Source organism: Tachyglossus aculeatus, chromosome X1 (assembly GCF_015852505.1).
Source record: "Tachyglossus aculeatus isolate mTacAcu1 chromosome X1, mTacAcu1.pri, whole genome shotgun sequence".
In the NCBI taxonomy this organism is placed as follows: Eukaryota; Metazoa; Chordata; class Mammalia; order Monotremata; family Tachyglossidae; genus Tachyglossus; species Tachyglossus aculeatus.
The window spans coordinates 95,778,228-95,793,638 of record NC_052101.1 but is presented as its reverse complement, the minus strand read 5'-3'; the positions used below and the strand labels follow the sequence as shown (position 1 = coordinate 95,793,638).

General features: G+C 51.0%; 1 protein-coding gene across 1 annotated transcript in view; it reads left to right on the top strand.

Annotated features, from left to right (window-relative positions):
* The window catches only part of SLC25A20 (solute carrier family 25 member 20), a 54,826-nt gene that overhangs the window by 24,972 nt on the left and 14,443 nt on the right, over window positions 1-15,411 (top strand). The window contains exons 3-4 of the mRNA XM_038740196.1: window positions 1,250-1,377; window positions 13,646-13,736. Of these exons, the coding sequence (XP_038596124.1) occupies window positions 1,250-1,377; window positions 13,646-13,736 (219 nt within the window). The remainder of the gene's footprint in view (window positions 1-1,249; window positions 1,378-13,645; window positions 13,737-15,411) is intronic.

Below are 15,411 nucleotides of genomic sequence, written 5' to 3'. Positions count from 1 at the left end.
ACTCTGTGCCACGCACTGTGTCAAGCGCTGGGGATAGATGCCAGATAATCACATCGGACCCACTCCCTGTTTCACATGGAGCTCACATTCTGAAGGTAGGGTGAGTGGGTAGTTTAGCCCCATTTTACAGATGAGAAAAGTGAGGCCCAGAGAGGCTGTGACCTGCCCAAGGCAAGGCCTAGGTCTAGACTAGAACCTGGGTCTCAGCTCTCAGTCCGGCGCTCTTTCCACTTAGGCCAAGCCGCAACTCGGGCCTAATGTTTAGGTTATTGGGCCTTTTATTCCAGAGTTTTAGAGTCTGGTTGAAAAAGAAACTTAGAACCGCTCTGCGTCGAAGGACTCTGCAGAGGAAACGCCACAGTATGCTTAGGTCTGCCACAGCGGCTGTTTTTTCTGCACATTTTCTCTAGAACGTTGTTTGGGAATTGGGGAATGTTCCTCCATCAGCATGCTGTTGTCTGAATATGGTCTGTCGTGATAGCAAAAAGTGTGTATGCTCGCACGTGGACACACACATGGTCTCGGCCCCTTGGAATATTACAGCCTGAGTTTTCCGTAACATGGGCTTTTAACTAGGTGTACACCTCAAAACTGGTTCTTTCCAGGCTCTCTTGGCAAATAGCACTATGCTTTCATTGCTTAGGCAGTGCCATTTCTTTGGCTTTCTTAAGAGACTCTTCTTTTTTGTTAAATATGATTAATAACGGTCAAACCGTAGTCCTTGCCACGTGGACTTAGGACTTTTCAAGCTTTTTAAGAAATTGCACCCCTAAGGAATCAAGGTTTCCCTTGAAGAACATCTCTTCCTCGCTTTCCACACCCATCCACTCCATACTTAGTTCTCTGACACCCCTCCCCGCAATGCCCCCACTCCAACACACACCTCTACTTACAGAGAAATCTGTACCGGAGCTGTGCCATGGTGAAGTGAAAAGCAGCAGCCTGAGGAGGTGATAAATCCAAATGGATTCCTGTTTGGCCCCCAGGCCCGAGACCCCGAACAAGGCCATTTCATCACCTGTGCTGCCGCGTGCTATCGGGGTCCCCAGAGTTTCCCTTACCAGCCCCCGTTGTCTGCCGTAATGGCCGTACCTCCGCTCCTCCTGCCCTCCCTGGGGTTTGTGAACCCACGGATGGTAACTTCTGATACAGGCCAAAGGAGGAAAGCAGTCAGGGCGAATTTCTCCCTTTCTCACCTGAAGAAACTTTCCCTGTAACCGCCCACAAGTGTGCTTTGTGTTTTTTGCAGGGCATCCAGGGCCTGTACCGGGGAATGACGGCACCAATCGTTGGGGTGACACCCATGTTTGCCGTGTGCTTCTTTGGATTTGGTTTGGGAAAGCGACTCCAACAGAAAACCCCGGATGACATCCTGAGGTAAGTTCTTCAAACTGACTGGAGAGGCTTTCGGCTTCCTACCCACCCTCGAGACTTTCACTTTCGGGCTCCGGGGTGCCGGGATGGCCGGGCGAAACGATTTCCCCGTTTCCTTTAAAAGCAAAAAATTGAACTTTCCTGACTCCTTTGAGTTGTCTGGAAAGCGTGTGGGTGTGGAGGGCGAAGAGGTGGTCCGGTCTAAAAATCGGGCCGTCTCGGGGTGGATGCTGTTTAGCAAATCCATTTCTTCCTCTCCCAGAGCGGAAAATCCATTAACCCGGTGCACTCACCTTCCGTATTTCCCTGTGAAAGAAACTAGCTCCAATAAGAAGCGGAGCTGACAAGTGAAGTAATGACCCTTCGGGCAGCCTCCCGGCAGGTTCCTAGCCAAGAAAGGTGTCTTTCCCTTAAAGCTCCATCCATTCTCTGAACGAGGTGAAGTCTCAAGGGGGCCGTTATTCTGGAAACAAGAAGAGAAAATGACACTGCCTTTCCCTCTTGCCTTCCTCCCTACCCCCTGCCATCTGTTTTACGGATTTCCTACTTCAACCTGCTGCTGCTGATACTGCGGTAATCATTTCTCTTGTGTTTTCCAATAATAACGTACTGGCGGCAATTTAACTGGCTCTTGTCCACAGCCGGGCGAGGTAAAGCAGTATTATTTCCATATTTAATTTACATCTGAGGTCCACAGATGGAAGTATAAATTCAAATCCAGAGTCGATGAATCCCTCAGTGGCGTTCACTGAGCGCTCACTGGGTGCCGAGAACTTTCTGAAGTCCCGAGGTCTTCTGGCATCTCGTTAATTAAAAACAATAAACCTGCCCAAGGGCTGGGAGTAATAAATAATGAAAGCGTTTGTCAAAATTTTGGATGTCTAGGAGGGAGATCATCACATCGTTCCTCTTACTGCCTCTGTCGGGGGCAGAATTCCGGGCTGGTTGGACTATTAGACTTGTCCCAGCTAGGACGCTGCTTGCGTTCTCAGGCTGTACACCAGCGTGTAGTTTCTACTCCCAAAGGTCCATGAGAGGGAAGTACGAACCTGGAGTTGGCCGTCTCTTACGCCGGGATCAGGACCAGATTTCACCAAGGAAGGGGGCAGATTCACTCTGACACTGCATTTCTGGCCTTGGTGGGGCTCCCTGGTGCGAAGGTTTACCTGTACACCAGTGAGACCCACTTTTCAACTCTAGTCAGTTGAGCTTTCCAGCTTAGGTGGTAATAATGATAGTAATAATTGTGGCATTAAGCGCTTACTATGCGCCAAGCAGCTGGGGTAGGTACAAGATAATTGGGCCCCACATAGGACTCAGAGTCCAAGTAGGAGGGACAACAGTATCAAATCCCTATTTTTGCGGACGAGAGAACCGAGGCACAGAAAAGTGAAGCGATCTGCCTGGGGTCGCACAGCGGGTGCGCGGCAGAGCCGTGATTAGAACCCGGGTCCTCCGACTCCCAAGCCTGTGCTCTTTCCAGGAGGTCACGCTGCCTCTCTAGAGCTCACAGGCTGCTTAGACGCTGGGACAGGGACTGTGCTGAGCCAGCTTTTGTCTCTCTAGACAGTGTCTGACCTGATTAGCGGGAACCTACCCCACTGCTTCGAACAGTGCTTGACACACAGGAAGCACTTAGCGGCTACCGTAATCGTTATTCTCATTATTCCAGGCATTAGTTCCTCCCCGACGTAGGCTGTGAGACTTAGGCTGAAGTCCAGCCCTATGCCGGTTCCCGAGCACCCCACAACGCTTACGACCCGGGGATCTGCTAGGCCCTGCTTGCTGACTTCCCCCTGCATTCTTAGGCTCTGTCCCCGATGTTATGGCCAAACGCTGCAGGTAACTACATTCCCTTGCCCTGCCCCGACCTTCCCCTGTTTCCAGCTGCTTTCTTGCCTCACCCCGCCACGCCTGGCGCTACCTTTGTGCCCAACCGTTCTGTGTGGTGCGATGCTTTGCGTCTCTCTTTCACCTTTGGTCTTGGCATTGGCCCTGATTGCGGCAGCCGCCGCCACCGACACCCCCGTCCCGCCCTACCTCCCCCTTCGCTGTGCAACTCGGCTTCTCTGCTTCAGCCGGACAGAGACTGAGACTGGCGTAGGATGGGAGGGAGGGAGGGAAGGGAGCCGCCCCTGTTGCGTCCCTCTCTCTGTTCCTGTGGCCATGATAATAATAATTATGGCGTTTGTTAAGTGCTCACTATGTGCCGAGCACCGTTCTAAGCGCTGGGGTAGGTACAGGGTAATCAGGTTGTCGCACGGGGGGCTCGTGGTCTTAATTCCCGTTTTACAGATGAGGTAACTGAGGCACAGAGAAGTTAAGCGGCTTGCCCAAGGTCACCCAGCTGACAACTGGTGGAGCCGGGATTAGAACCCACTCCCAAGCCCGTGTTCTTCTCACAAAGCCACGCTGCTTCTCCTGGAGCATGAGAAGAGGATGGAGGGGCAGAGCGGGGCGGCGGGGTCTGGAGTTAAAAGTGAAAGGGAACTAATGCACCGGGTTATGTAGTGAAGTTGGGTGTTGGGAGAGGATTGGCGTAAATTTAGGGGGTGGGGAGGGGTCAAAGCGGCTTCCTGGAGCTGTGAACTGTGCTGGATTGTACTCTCCCAAGCGCTTAGTACAGTGCCCTGCCCCTAGTAAGTGCTCAGTTGATTAATTAGAGAGGGGGAGGGTGGGGCAGGGGCAGGGAGAGAGAGAAAGTGCTGGATGGTAGTACTATCAATCAATCAATCATTTATTGAGCACTTACTGTGTGCAGAGCACTGTACTAAGCGCTTGGGAAGTACAAGTTGGCAACACATAGAGACGGTCCCTACCCAACAGTGGGCTCACAGTCTAGAAGAGGGAGACAGAGAACAAAACAAAACATATTTAAGGGACAAATTTGAGAAGTGGCATGGCCTAATCGGCAGAGCACGGTCCTGGGAATCAAAAGGACCTGGGTTCTAATCCCAGCCCTGCCACTTGTCTATTCTATTTATTTTATTTTGTTAGTATGTTTGGTTTTGTTCTCTGTCTCCCCCTTTTAGACTGTGAGCCCACTGTTGGGTAGGGACTGTCTCTAGATGTTGCCAATTTGTACTTCCCAAGCGCTTAGTACAGTGCTCGGCACATAGTAAGCGCTCAATAAATACGATTGATGATGATGATGATATTAACAAAATAAAATAAATAGAATAGATATGTACAAGTAAAATAAATAAATAGAGTAATAAATACGGACAAACATATATACATATATACAGGTGCTGTGGGGAAGGGAAGGAGGTAAGGCGGGGGGGGATGGAGAGGGGGAGGAAGGGGAGAGGAAGAAGTGGGCTCAGTCTGGGAAGGCCTCATCATCATCATCATCATCATCAATCGTATTTATTGAGCGCTTACTATGTGCAGAGCACTGTACTAAGCGCTTACTTAGTCACTTAGTCCACTTAGTCCACTTACTACTCAGTCCACGGGCAGACCTCGGGCAGTGTGGTTTGTAAAGAGTTCAAAGGTGCACTGTGATGGTCGGGCAGCACTTTATGAAGCCGAGAAGGTGGTGGCTGTTAGACACATTCTGCGCTGAAGCAGGAAAAACTACTACCAGTCAGCAGACTAAGCTACTTCTGCAGCTTCCTGCAAAGCCCCATCCTCGTATCACAACGCTTCATTGACTTTAGGTAGTTCGAAGCCTAGCGTGGCGACATTAACGCAGATTAAACAATAGCCTGGCAAGTAAAATAATTTCATTTGTCTTTTCCAGAGGTTCTGGATCAGAACCTGATTTTAGGGTACCCCACGATGTAGCCGTTTTCCGACACGACCGCATCTTTGAGGGCCGTAACTTTGTTGTGGTGCAGGGCCGGTTATTTTTTAACGTTTATTGAATCCGGCTATGTGCACAGCACGATAGTGAACGTGGAGTTTGACCGAGGCCCTGCCCAGTGAGCTTGCAATCTCCGTTAGGCAAAGGAGAGGGAGGGAAAAGATAGGAATCTCATCATCAGAGGAAAGATAGGTGGCGGCCATGGCAGAGCAGCACGGTTTTGTGCCTGAGGCTAGGAACCATTCATTCATTCAATCGCGTTTATTGAGCGCTTACTGTGTGCAGAGCACTGTACTAGGCGCTTGGAAAGTACAAGTTGGCAACATATAGAGACGGTTCCTACCCAACAGCGGGCTCACAGTCTAGAAGACCAATTTCATAACCACACGTGAACCCACAAAGCATGCCCTGCAGGTGTCCTTTACAGGATCTAGACAATCCTAGAGAGACAGAATCGGGCTCAGCACAACCCTCTATCCACTACTGTCCCAACTCTGCCTTAAACCTTGTTCTGAAGTCTTTTTTTAATGGTATTTATTAATCCCTTACGATGTGCCGGGCGCTGTACAAAGCGCTGGGGTAGATATATGCTAATCAGGTTGGACGCGGTCAGTGTCCCACGTGGGGCTCCCAGTCTTAATCCCTATTTTACCAAAGAGGCCCAGAGAAGTGAAGTGATCTGGCCAAGGTCACGCAGCAGACGGGGCGGAGCCGGCATTAGATCCCCGGTCCTCTGATTCCCAGGGCCGTCCTCTTTCCACTAGGCCACACTGCTTCTCTCTTCCAGGCATTGTCAGCAGAAGCAGTGCGGCCTAGCGACTAGACTCTGGGAGTCAGAGGACCTGGGTTCTAATCCTAGCTCTGCCTGCTGTGTCTGGGCCTCAGTGTCCTTAGCTGTAAATTGGGGATTCTCTACCTGTTCTCCCTCCCCATTAGCCTGGGAGCCCCACGTGAGACAGGGACTGATGAACAGGGCTTAGGACAGTGCTTGACATAGCATAAGCCCTTAACAAACACAATAATAATAATCGCGGTGATAATGATAAAGTTTCTGGAGGAACGCCCTGTACCCGATCTACGTTACTGTGCGCTGACCCGGGCCTGCTATTAATCAATCAGTGGCACTTATTCCGTGCTTTCTGCGTGCAGAGCACTGTACCGAGCGCTTGGGCGAGTTCAAGGCAACGGAGTTGGTAAGCACGTTCCCTGCCCACCGGGAGCTTACAGTCTTGACGGGGAGACGGACGTCAAATTATGGATCTACCCGTAAATGCTGTGGGGTGACATATCAGATCTTTCCAGGGTACCGGTCCACTGAAACCGGCTCACCTCGTCACCTTCCCTTCAGCATTCACCCATCCGAAATGGGAACGAGTGGTGGAAAGGTGTGGGAGAGCAGAGCCACCTCCGCTCCTCCTGAAATCATTTCCTCAGTATGGTCACTGACACCATCAACGGCTTTTAGTGGGTACAGCACTGAGCTAGGCGACGGAGCCCGGTTACACAGGAAGATTGCAAACTCCTCTGTTAGATTGCAAGCTCCCTGAAGGCAGGGGCCAGATCTTCTTCTCTTCTGATATGCTCCTTCGAGCCTTGTAGAGCTCTCAGGAAGTTGAAGGAATCATAGTTTCTGCCCCTGGGTTTAAGATCGGAGGGAACCAGAAGTGGGTGAAGGGGAGAGGGCCTCACTTTCCTGAAGCGTAACTGCCCCAAAGCGTCGCCGAGAGAGTGAGCCAGCCGTATTTATCGAGCCCTTACCGTGTGCAGAGCACTGTACTAAGCGCTTGGGAGAGTTTAATATAACAATATAACAGACACATTCCCTGCCCACGAGTTTACAGTCTAGAGGCGCCGAAGTGAAGGCGTGCCAGCAGCCCATTTAAAGGCCTGGAGATCCTTTAGACTGGGAGCCCCATGAGGGGCCTGATTATCTTGTAGCTGCCCCAGTGCTCAGTGTAGCGCTTGGTACAGAGTAAGCGCTTAGCAAATGCCACTATTATCATCATCAATCGTATTGAGCGCTTACTGTGTGCAGAGCACTGTACTAAGCGCTTGGGAAGTCCAAGTTGGCAACATCTAGAGACAGTCCCTACCCAACAGTGGGCTCACAGTCTAAAAGGGGGAGACAGAGAACAAAACCAAACATACTAACAAAATAAAATAAATAGAATAGATATGTACAAGCAAAATAAACAGAGTAACAATAAATAAATAGAGTAACAGCAATTATCATTGCTATTATTATTAGGATGGAGGACAACAACCCAGAATTTTATCCCCGTTATACACCTGAAGAAAACGAAGCACAGGGAAGTTAATTGAGTTGCCCGTACAGTCAGTCAGTCCCTTCCGTCTTAGACTTTCTGCTGCTGCCTGGGTCGTCATCTTAAAACGTGGTGCCGCGCAGGTCTCTTCACTCCCCCAAAGCCTCCCGTGGCTTCCAGTTTTGCTCTGCCTCAAGCAGAAAGTCCCAACCTTTGGCTTCAGGGCTCTCCACTAGCGCGCCCCTTCTTATCTATCGGGGCTTTTCACCGGCTACTTCCCAGCTCCCACTTGCGTTTCTCCTAAGCTCACCTTCCAGTTAAACCTCCTTGTGGACTCTCCCGCTTCCAGTATGCCAGCCCATGTCTCTCCCCATCTCCAAAGCTCTCCTCAAGTCCCATTTTTATCAAGAAGCCTTCCTCAGTGCAGTGCTCTGCACACGGTAAGTGCTCAATAAGTACCAGAGATCGACTGATTGCAGGTTTGGGTTAGTGCGTAGTAAGTTAGATCAGTGCACAGGGCGCTCCTCCTCAAACTTTATTATCACTATCATTATTATTATTATTATTGTACCTGTTAAGCGCTTACTCTGCCAAGCACCGGGGTAGCTGTCTCACTCAGAAATATTCATACTCCCACCTATTATATCCTTATTCTTTTTCCTCCTCCCCCTGTATCTACCTCTCTTTCCCCATTAGATCATAAGCCCCAAGAGGCCAGGGGCCGTGTTTCGTTTTGCTTCAGAGGCAGTGCGGACTGGGGGAAAGAGCACAGGACTGGGAATCCGGAGCCCTGCTCCGTGACCTTGGGCAACTCAATTAACCTCTCTGTGCTTCGTTTTCTTCAGGTGTATAATGGGGAGAAAATTCTGGGTTTTCCTCCATCCTAATAATAATAGTGGTATTTGTTAAGCGCTTACTCCGTACCAAGCGCTATACTGAGCACTGGGGAAGGGACAAGATAATCAGGCCCCTCATGGGGCTCCCAGTCTAAATAGGAGGCAAAACAGGTATTGAATCCCCATTTTGCAGATAAGGGAATGGAGGCCCGGAGAAGTGAAGTGACTCGCCCAAGGTCACGCAACAGACAAGAGACGGAGCAGGGATTAGAACCCAGGTCCTTCTGACTCCCAAGCTCGTCCTCTATCCACCAGGCCACACTGTTTCTCTTAGACTATGAGTCCTCTGTGGGACAGGGACTGGGTTCGATCTGATTGTCAGCTTCCTATCACAGTGCTTTGTACGTAGCGAGTGCTGAATAAATGCCATCATGATTATTTTTTTTGGTCCTCTCCCAAGCGTTTAGTACAGTCCTCTCAGCATTGAACCAGCAATGAATCATTTATCCTGGTATCTCTATTTGGGAATACTTCTGTGCCCATTTCCTCTGTTAGCGTGGAAGCTCCTTGTGGGGCAGGGAACGCGTCTTGTGCTTCTGTTGGCCTCTCCCAGGTGCTTAGTGCAGTGCAGTGCAACCAGCAGGCACTACATGTTTTGTTTTGTTTTGTTTTGTTGCCTGTCTCCCCCTTCTAGACTGTGAGCCCGTCGTTGGGTAGGGACCGTCTCTCTACGTTGCCGACTTGGACTTCCCAAGCGCTTAGTCCAGTGCTCTGCACACAGCAAGCGCTCAATAAATACGATTGAATGAATGAGTCACTCAGCCCCCCGGGCGCTCAGGAAATGCCATTGATGAAGGGGATGATTAACATCGGGATTGAGAATTTGAAAGATTGAATTGAATTCCCATTTGTTGCCCGCAATAAGCGGCAGTGAAACATATGGCCCACACATGCTAAGGCAGAAAATAGGAGTGTTCCCATTAAAACAGATGCTCTCCTTAGGCAGGGTGCCTTTTAGAAGACTGGGCTCAGAATCCTTGTGCACTGTGTTGTGTCCTGGCAAATAATTTTTAAATAGGTTCGGGGGAGTGGGGGTGGTGTAAATAGTGGATAATAATAATAGAAGTTATTATTATTATTATGGTATTAAGCGCTTACTACGTGCCAGGTACCGTGGATACAAGCAAATTGGGATGGACACAGTCCCTGTTCTGCGGCGGGCTCACAGTCTCAGTCCTCATTTTCCAGATGAGGTAACTGAGGCCCAGAGAGGTGAAGTGACTGGCCCAAGGTCGCGCAGCAGCCAAGGGGCAGAGCCAGGATTAGAACCCATGACCTTCTGACCCCTAGGCCCAGCCCTGCGCCGTGCTGCTAACCCAGATTGTGTTTTCTGTCAGTATTTCAGCTGCCTCCTTTTCCACTCGTCTCAGGAGTCCAAATCCCGGCGATAGGTCCTGTGAGTCCCGAAAAGGAGGCGGTCCATTGCCCTGGGGGAGGAGATATGCTCCGAGGTGTTAGTCACGACCGAGGAGGGAGATCTTGGCGTCGTGGCTGGCCATCCTTTTAAATCACCGGTCTGGTACGCAGCACCTGGCCTGCTGTGTGTAGCTCGGGACACCGTCTTAAGGAGGACGTGCTAGAGCCGGAGGGCCTGAAACTCCCTCTCCGCTTCGTAGCCCACAGACCTCCACTTCTCCTCGCCTTCAAAGCCCTCCAAAAATCAATCAATCAATCGTATTGAGCGCTTACTGTGTGCAGAGCAATGTACTAAGCGCTTGGGAAGTACAAGTTGGCAACATATAGAGACGGTCCCTACCCAACAGTGGGCTCACGGTCTAGAAGATCACATCTCCTAAGCCCTTTATTTCCCGCAGCTGCCCTTCCCGCCATGTTGACTGTGCACTTGACTGCGGACCCCTTAATCGGTCGTATTTACTGAGTGCTTACTGTTTGCAGAGCACTGTACTGAGTGCCTGGGAGAGTACAATATAGCAGTTGATCGACACGTTCCCTGCCCGCAGTGAGCTAAGCACTTCAAGACTCATCCCAGCCCCACGATACCTCTGTACAACACATCCTTACACTACTCTACTATTTCCCCTACCCCTAATCTGTTTTAATGCCTGTCTATTCTATTTTAACTCCTCCTGGGCAAGGATTGCGTCCACCAAGTCTGTTGGCCCAAGCCTTCCCAAGTGCTTAGTCCAGTGCTCTGCACACAATAAGCGTGCAATAGATGCCGGTGATTGACTGGGGTCAGAAGTTACACCGAGCTGATCAGGGAGATGACGATAACAATTATGGTATCTATTAAGTGCTTCCTATGCGTCAGGCACTGTACTAAGTGCTGGGATGGAGACGGGCAAAGTTGAAGACGCTTTCTTGTAAGGAAATCCTGAACTCTTCAGGCAGGAAAGACAAAGACTGAAGGAGGACAGGGCTGCCAGCTCCATGAGGATGAGGGCGGGAATTGGCACTGTGGGATGAAGACATCCGCTTTACCCCTCAAGTGCTTTGGGCAAGCGGCGGCCGCCCTGTCCCGCCCTTTTCCCCCGTCACGCACCGCCCTAGGTTAGGGAGTCCAGCAGTGAGGGCAAATAGGGGCGGGTAGAGGGTGTGCGGGAAATTTCTATTTTCACCAACCCACACCATCAGAACAAAGGAGGCCCCAATGAAGCGTGAAAATAGCAGGTTGAAAATAACGGAAGGAACACTTCTTCCCCTAGCAGGTGATAAACATGCCTTTTGTTACCACAGAAGGTTGAACAGGAGATTCAAGAGAAGCGGTGGGGCCTAGTGGCAAGAACACGGGTCAGCTGCCCGCCTGGTCTCCTGTGTGGTGACTTCTGTGCCTCAGTTTCCTCTTTTGTAAACTGTCCAAAGTGCTCGGAACAAAGTAAGCCCTTAACAACCACCATCGTTATTATGGGAGACAAAATACGAGGCCGGATGACCCGGTGATAGCATTGCCGCCGTACTATGGCCTTCTTCCTCCTGCCAGGCTTTCGGGCCTGGTCGGAGATTCCTACGAACCTCCCAGACTCTTAATGAGTCTTAGAGAGAAGCGGCGTGGCTCAGTGGAAAAGAGCCCGGGCTTTGGAGTCCGAGGTTATGGGTTCAAATCCCGGCTCCGCCAACTGTCAGCTGGGTGACTTGGGGCAAGTCACTTCACTTCTCTGGGCCTCACTTACCTCACCTGTAAAATGGAGATTAAGACTGTGAGCCCCCCGTGGGGCAACCCAATCACCTGGTAACCTTCCCAGCGCTTAGAGCCGTGCTTTGCACACAGTAAGCGCTTAATAAATGCCATCATTATGATTATTAATGCCGGGTGGTGCCTCTTCGGTGCTCCTCTTCCGGCTCAGGGCCAGCTTGAGGCTTTCTGTGTCTCTTCCAGGCACAGCTCGGGGCCCAGAGGGGTGTTTTCCACCCTTACCATCTCCTCAAAGCCGAACCCCAAGTTCATCCCCCCCACAAAACAAAAAAACTGGCACCTCTGAGAGGGGAGATACTTGAAGTTTATGAAATCATGCAGGGCGTGGACGGGACAAAGAGGGGACGGTTGCTCAACAAATCCCACAGCCAGCTAAAAGGGGCGGCCGTTGAAACTTGTAGGTGGTAGGGACAAAGGAAGGCAGCGGTAGGCTTTGGGAGTTTATTATTCCAGAAAGCCGCGCAGGCTGTGGAGAGCTGAGTCAAGAAGAGTTTGGACCGATTCACCGGTGAGCGATTTCTGAGGGGTTACCAGAAGCGCAGTTAGGCATGCTAGACTAGGTGGCTGTACCAGGAGGAAGAGGAGTTGCGGCATTTCTTAAGCACCCGCTCGGTGCGGTGCATTGCACAGGGGGCGCGGGAAAATACTGAATAACCAAGCGACCCGGCCTTGTCCACGAGGCGCTGACGCCCTTTTGTTCCGATGTGGAAAAGATTCTCAGCCCAGAAAAGCAAGGCAAGAATGAGGCGGGATTGTTACCGGAGAGGAAGAAGTTGAAAACCTACAGACCCTGTGCCAAGATTGCTCTCGGGTTGCCCCCGTAACTTTAGTGGTCCGAGCTCTCGGCCGAGAGAAGAGCTTGCCATCTTACGTCCCCTGGGCACGCCCTTGCTTGCTGTGGACCCTTCGTTCTCACCCTTCCTCCTGCCTGAAACTCCCTCCCCCTTCACACCTCCCAGGCCACACAGAGAAGCAGCGTGGCTCAGTGGAAAGAGCCCGGGCTTAGGAGTCAGAGGTCATGGGTTCAAATCCCGGCTCCGTCAGCTGGGTGGCTTCGGGCACTTCTCTGGGCCTCAGTTCCCTCATCTGGAAAATGGGGATGAAGACTGTGAGCCCCCCGTGGGACAACCTGATCTCCTTGTAACCTCCCCAGCGCTTAGAACAGTGCTTTGGACATAGTAAGCGCTTCATAAATACCATCATTATTATTATTATCCCTCCCCACCTTCAAAGCCCTCCTGCAAGCCCACCTCCTCCAAGAGGCAGCCCCAACCGTTCCCACCTCCTTTGCCCTTCACCCACCCTTTTGGTTTCTGTGCTCGTGTTTTTGGTTCTCACTCCCGTCTCTCATTTGTGGCTCCAGGTTCTGTCTCCCTGTCGCCGCCCTGAATTGGAAAGCTCCTTGTGGGCAGGGCTTGGTCCTTTTCCTCGTTTGTGCTCGGAAGGGCCTAGCACGGAGCTCTGCACAATACGTTCTAGTGGAGAAATGGGCATTCGTCCCTGAGATAGGGTCTCTCGGCGTTGGATTTATAAAGCACGTACGGGGTGCGGTTAACTCCAAAGGCGTCGTCTCGGCTACTCGGCAAAGCGTGCTCCCCCCCCCCCCGCACCAGTCGAGCTCACATTCCCAGTTTGGAGCCGTGAGAGGGAGGGGAATGGGCTAGCAGAAGCCGTCTCTCTGTCTCTGCCCTGCCGGGCCAAGACGGCGTTCAGCTAGGCTGAGTCCTTGGAGCTAAATTGATGGGGATTAGAGGGCAGGGTTATCAGGCCCGGGGTAGTCCTTGGAAATCAGCTTGAATCCACAACTCAGGAAGTGATGCAAGTCAGGCCTCCCACTCATTTTGGCCCCGGAGGCCTGGACAGCTGCCACTTAATAAATGCCATCGTTATTATCCCGCTAACCCTTCCGTGTCTTGGGGATGCCTCGTCCGGAAAGGGATGAGGACACCCTCTCCTCGACCCCCTGCGTCGTAAAGACGCGGCAGTAGAGGGGAGGCTGGTGTTTGAAGACGTATTGTTTTTGTCTGCGGGACTCCTGTCTGGAAGGCGCAAAAAGCAGATGGCCCCTTCCAGACCTATCCCTCCTGAACTTCCCGAATCATCTGCAGTTCACTCACGTCCCTCTCTTTCTGTCTTTTTCTCCGTGCAGCTATCCCCAGCTGTTTGCAGCCGGGATGCTATCCGGTGTGTTCACGACAGCAATCATGGCCCCGGGAGAGAGGATCAAGTGCCTTTTACAGGTAAGCAGGTGGAGCAAGGTGTAGGGAGTCATCCTTCACTTCAAGCCATCTTCTTTCTATTCCCGTGATTTCTTAAACATCGCCATTGTTTTCACAAAAGACCCGTGACCTGTTTCCGAACTGCTTTTGAAGTCCATGGAAATTTACCAGCATCCGACGTCAGGTAAAGCTTCGGGAAAATAACAGACGAAGAGAACAAATTGAACTGCTTCCAGTACTTGATTATCGAATCTAAAATTAAGTTGGGAGCTTAAGAACTATCTACTGGATTAATCATAATTAAGTGGCACACAGTATTGCGGTTGAACTCTTGGAACTCCCTTCAAGCTGACCTACTCATTGTGCCTGGTTCTCCTCGCTCTCGACCTCTTGGTCAGTCAATCAATCAATCAATTGTATTTATTGAGCGCTTACTGTGTGCAGAGCACTGTACTAAGCGCTTGGGACGTACAAGTTGGCAACATATAGAGACGGTCCCTACCCAACAACGGGCTCACAGTCTAGAAGGACTGTTCTCCTTCTAGCTGGAACGCCCCCCTTTACATCTGACAGACCACCACTCTTCCCACCTTCGAGGCCCTTCTTCCTTCGGTCGTATTTATTGAGCGCTTACTGTGTGCAGGGCACTGTACTAAGCGCTTGGGAAAGTACAGCACAGCATCAAACAGTGACTTTCCCTGCCTACAACGAGCTTACAGTCTAGAGGGAAGTCACATCTCCCCACCCTATCTCCCCCCTCTTACTGCCTCTCCGGCCCTTACGCTTTTAGACTGTGAGCCCACTGTTGGGTAGGGACTGTCTCTATATGTTGCCAACTTGTACTTCCCAAGCGCTTAGTACAGTGCTGTGCACACAGTAAGCGCTCAATAAATACGATTGATTGATTGATTACGCATTACCCAGACACGTGGGTGTACGTAGTTCCCCCCCCCCCCCCGCAGCACTCACGTACATATCTTTAAACACCGTTGCTCTTCCCTGCCTGTAATTTGTTTTTATGTCAGTCTCCCCTGGTAGATTGTAAGCTCCTTGAGGGCAGGGATCATGTCCACTGACTCTGTTTTCCCCTCCCAAGTGTTAGTACAGTGCTCTGCACAGGGTAAGTGCTCAATAATGAATCAGTGGTATTCGTTCAGCACTCACCGAGTACTGTATTGATTGACCGGCCCAAAGTGCAAAGTCTGTTGTACCTTGCGTGAGTCTCAGAGAACAGCAGCTTTAGGGCCTCAAGCCCTAAGCCCTTATGAGAAGCAGCGCGGCTCAGCGGAAAGAGCCCGGGCTTTGGAGTCAGAGGTCATGGGTTCAAATCCCGGCTCCGCCAATTGTCAGCTGGGGGACTTTGGGCAAGTCACTTCACTTCTCTGGGCCTCAGTGACCTCATCTGGAAAATGGGGATGAAGACTGTGAGCCCCCCGAGGGACAACCTGATCACCTCGTAACCTCCCCAGCGCTTAGAGCGGTGCTTCGCACATAGTAAGCGCTTAATAAATGCCATTATTATTATTATTATCATATTCTAGCATCTCCAAACTTTAACTCGAAAGTAGAGGGTGAATATTTGGGGGAATTTCAAGAGAAGCTGGAGAGGGAGGATCAGTGGTCCAAGCATGGGGCGTAGAGGAGAGAAAAAAGCAGGGAAGGGAACTGGGGAGATACAGACAGAAGCAGACCAAGA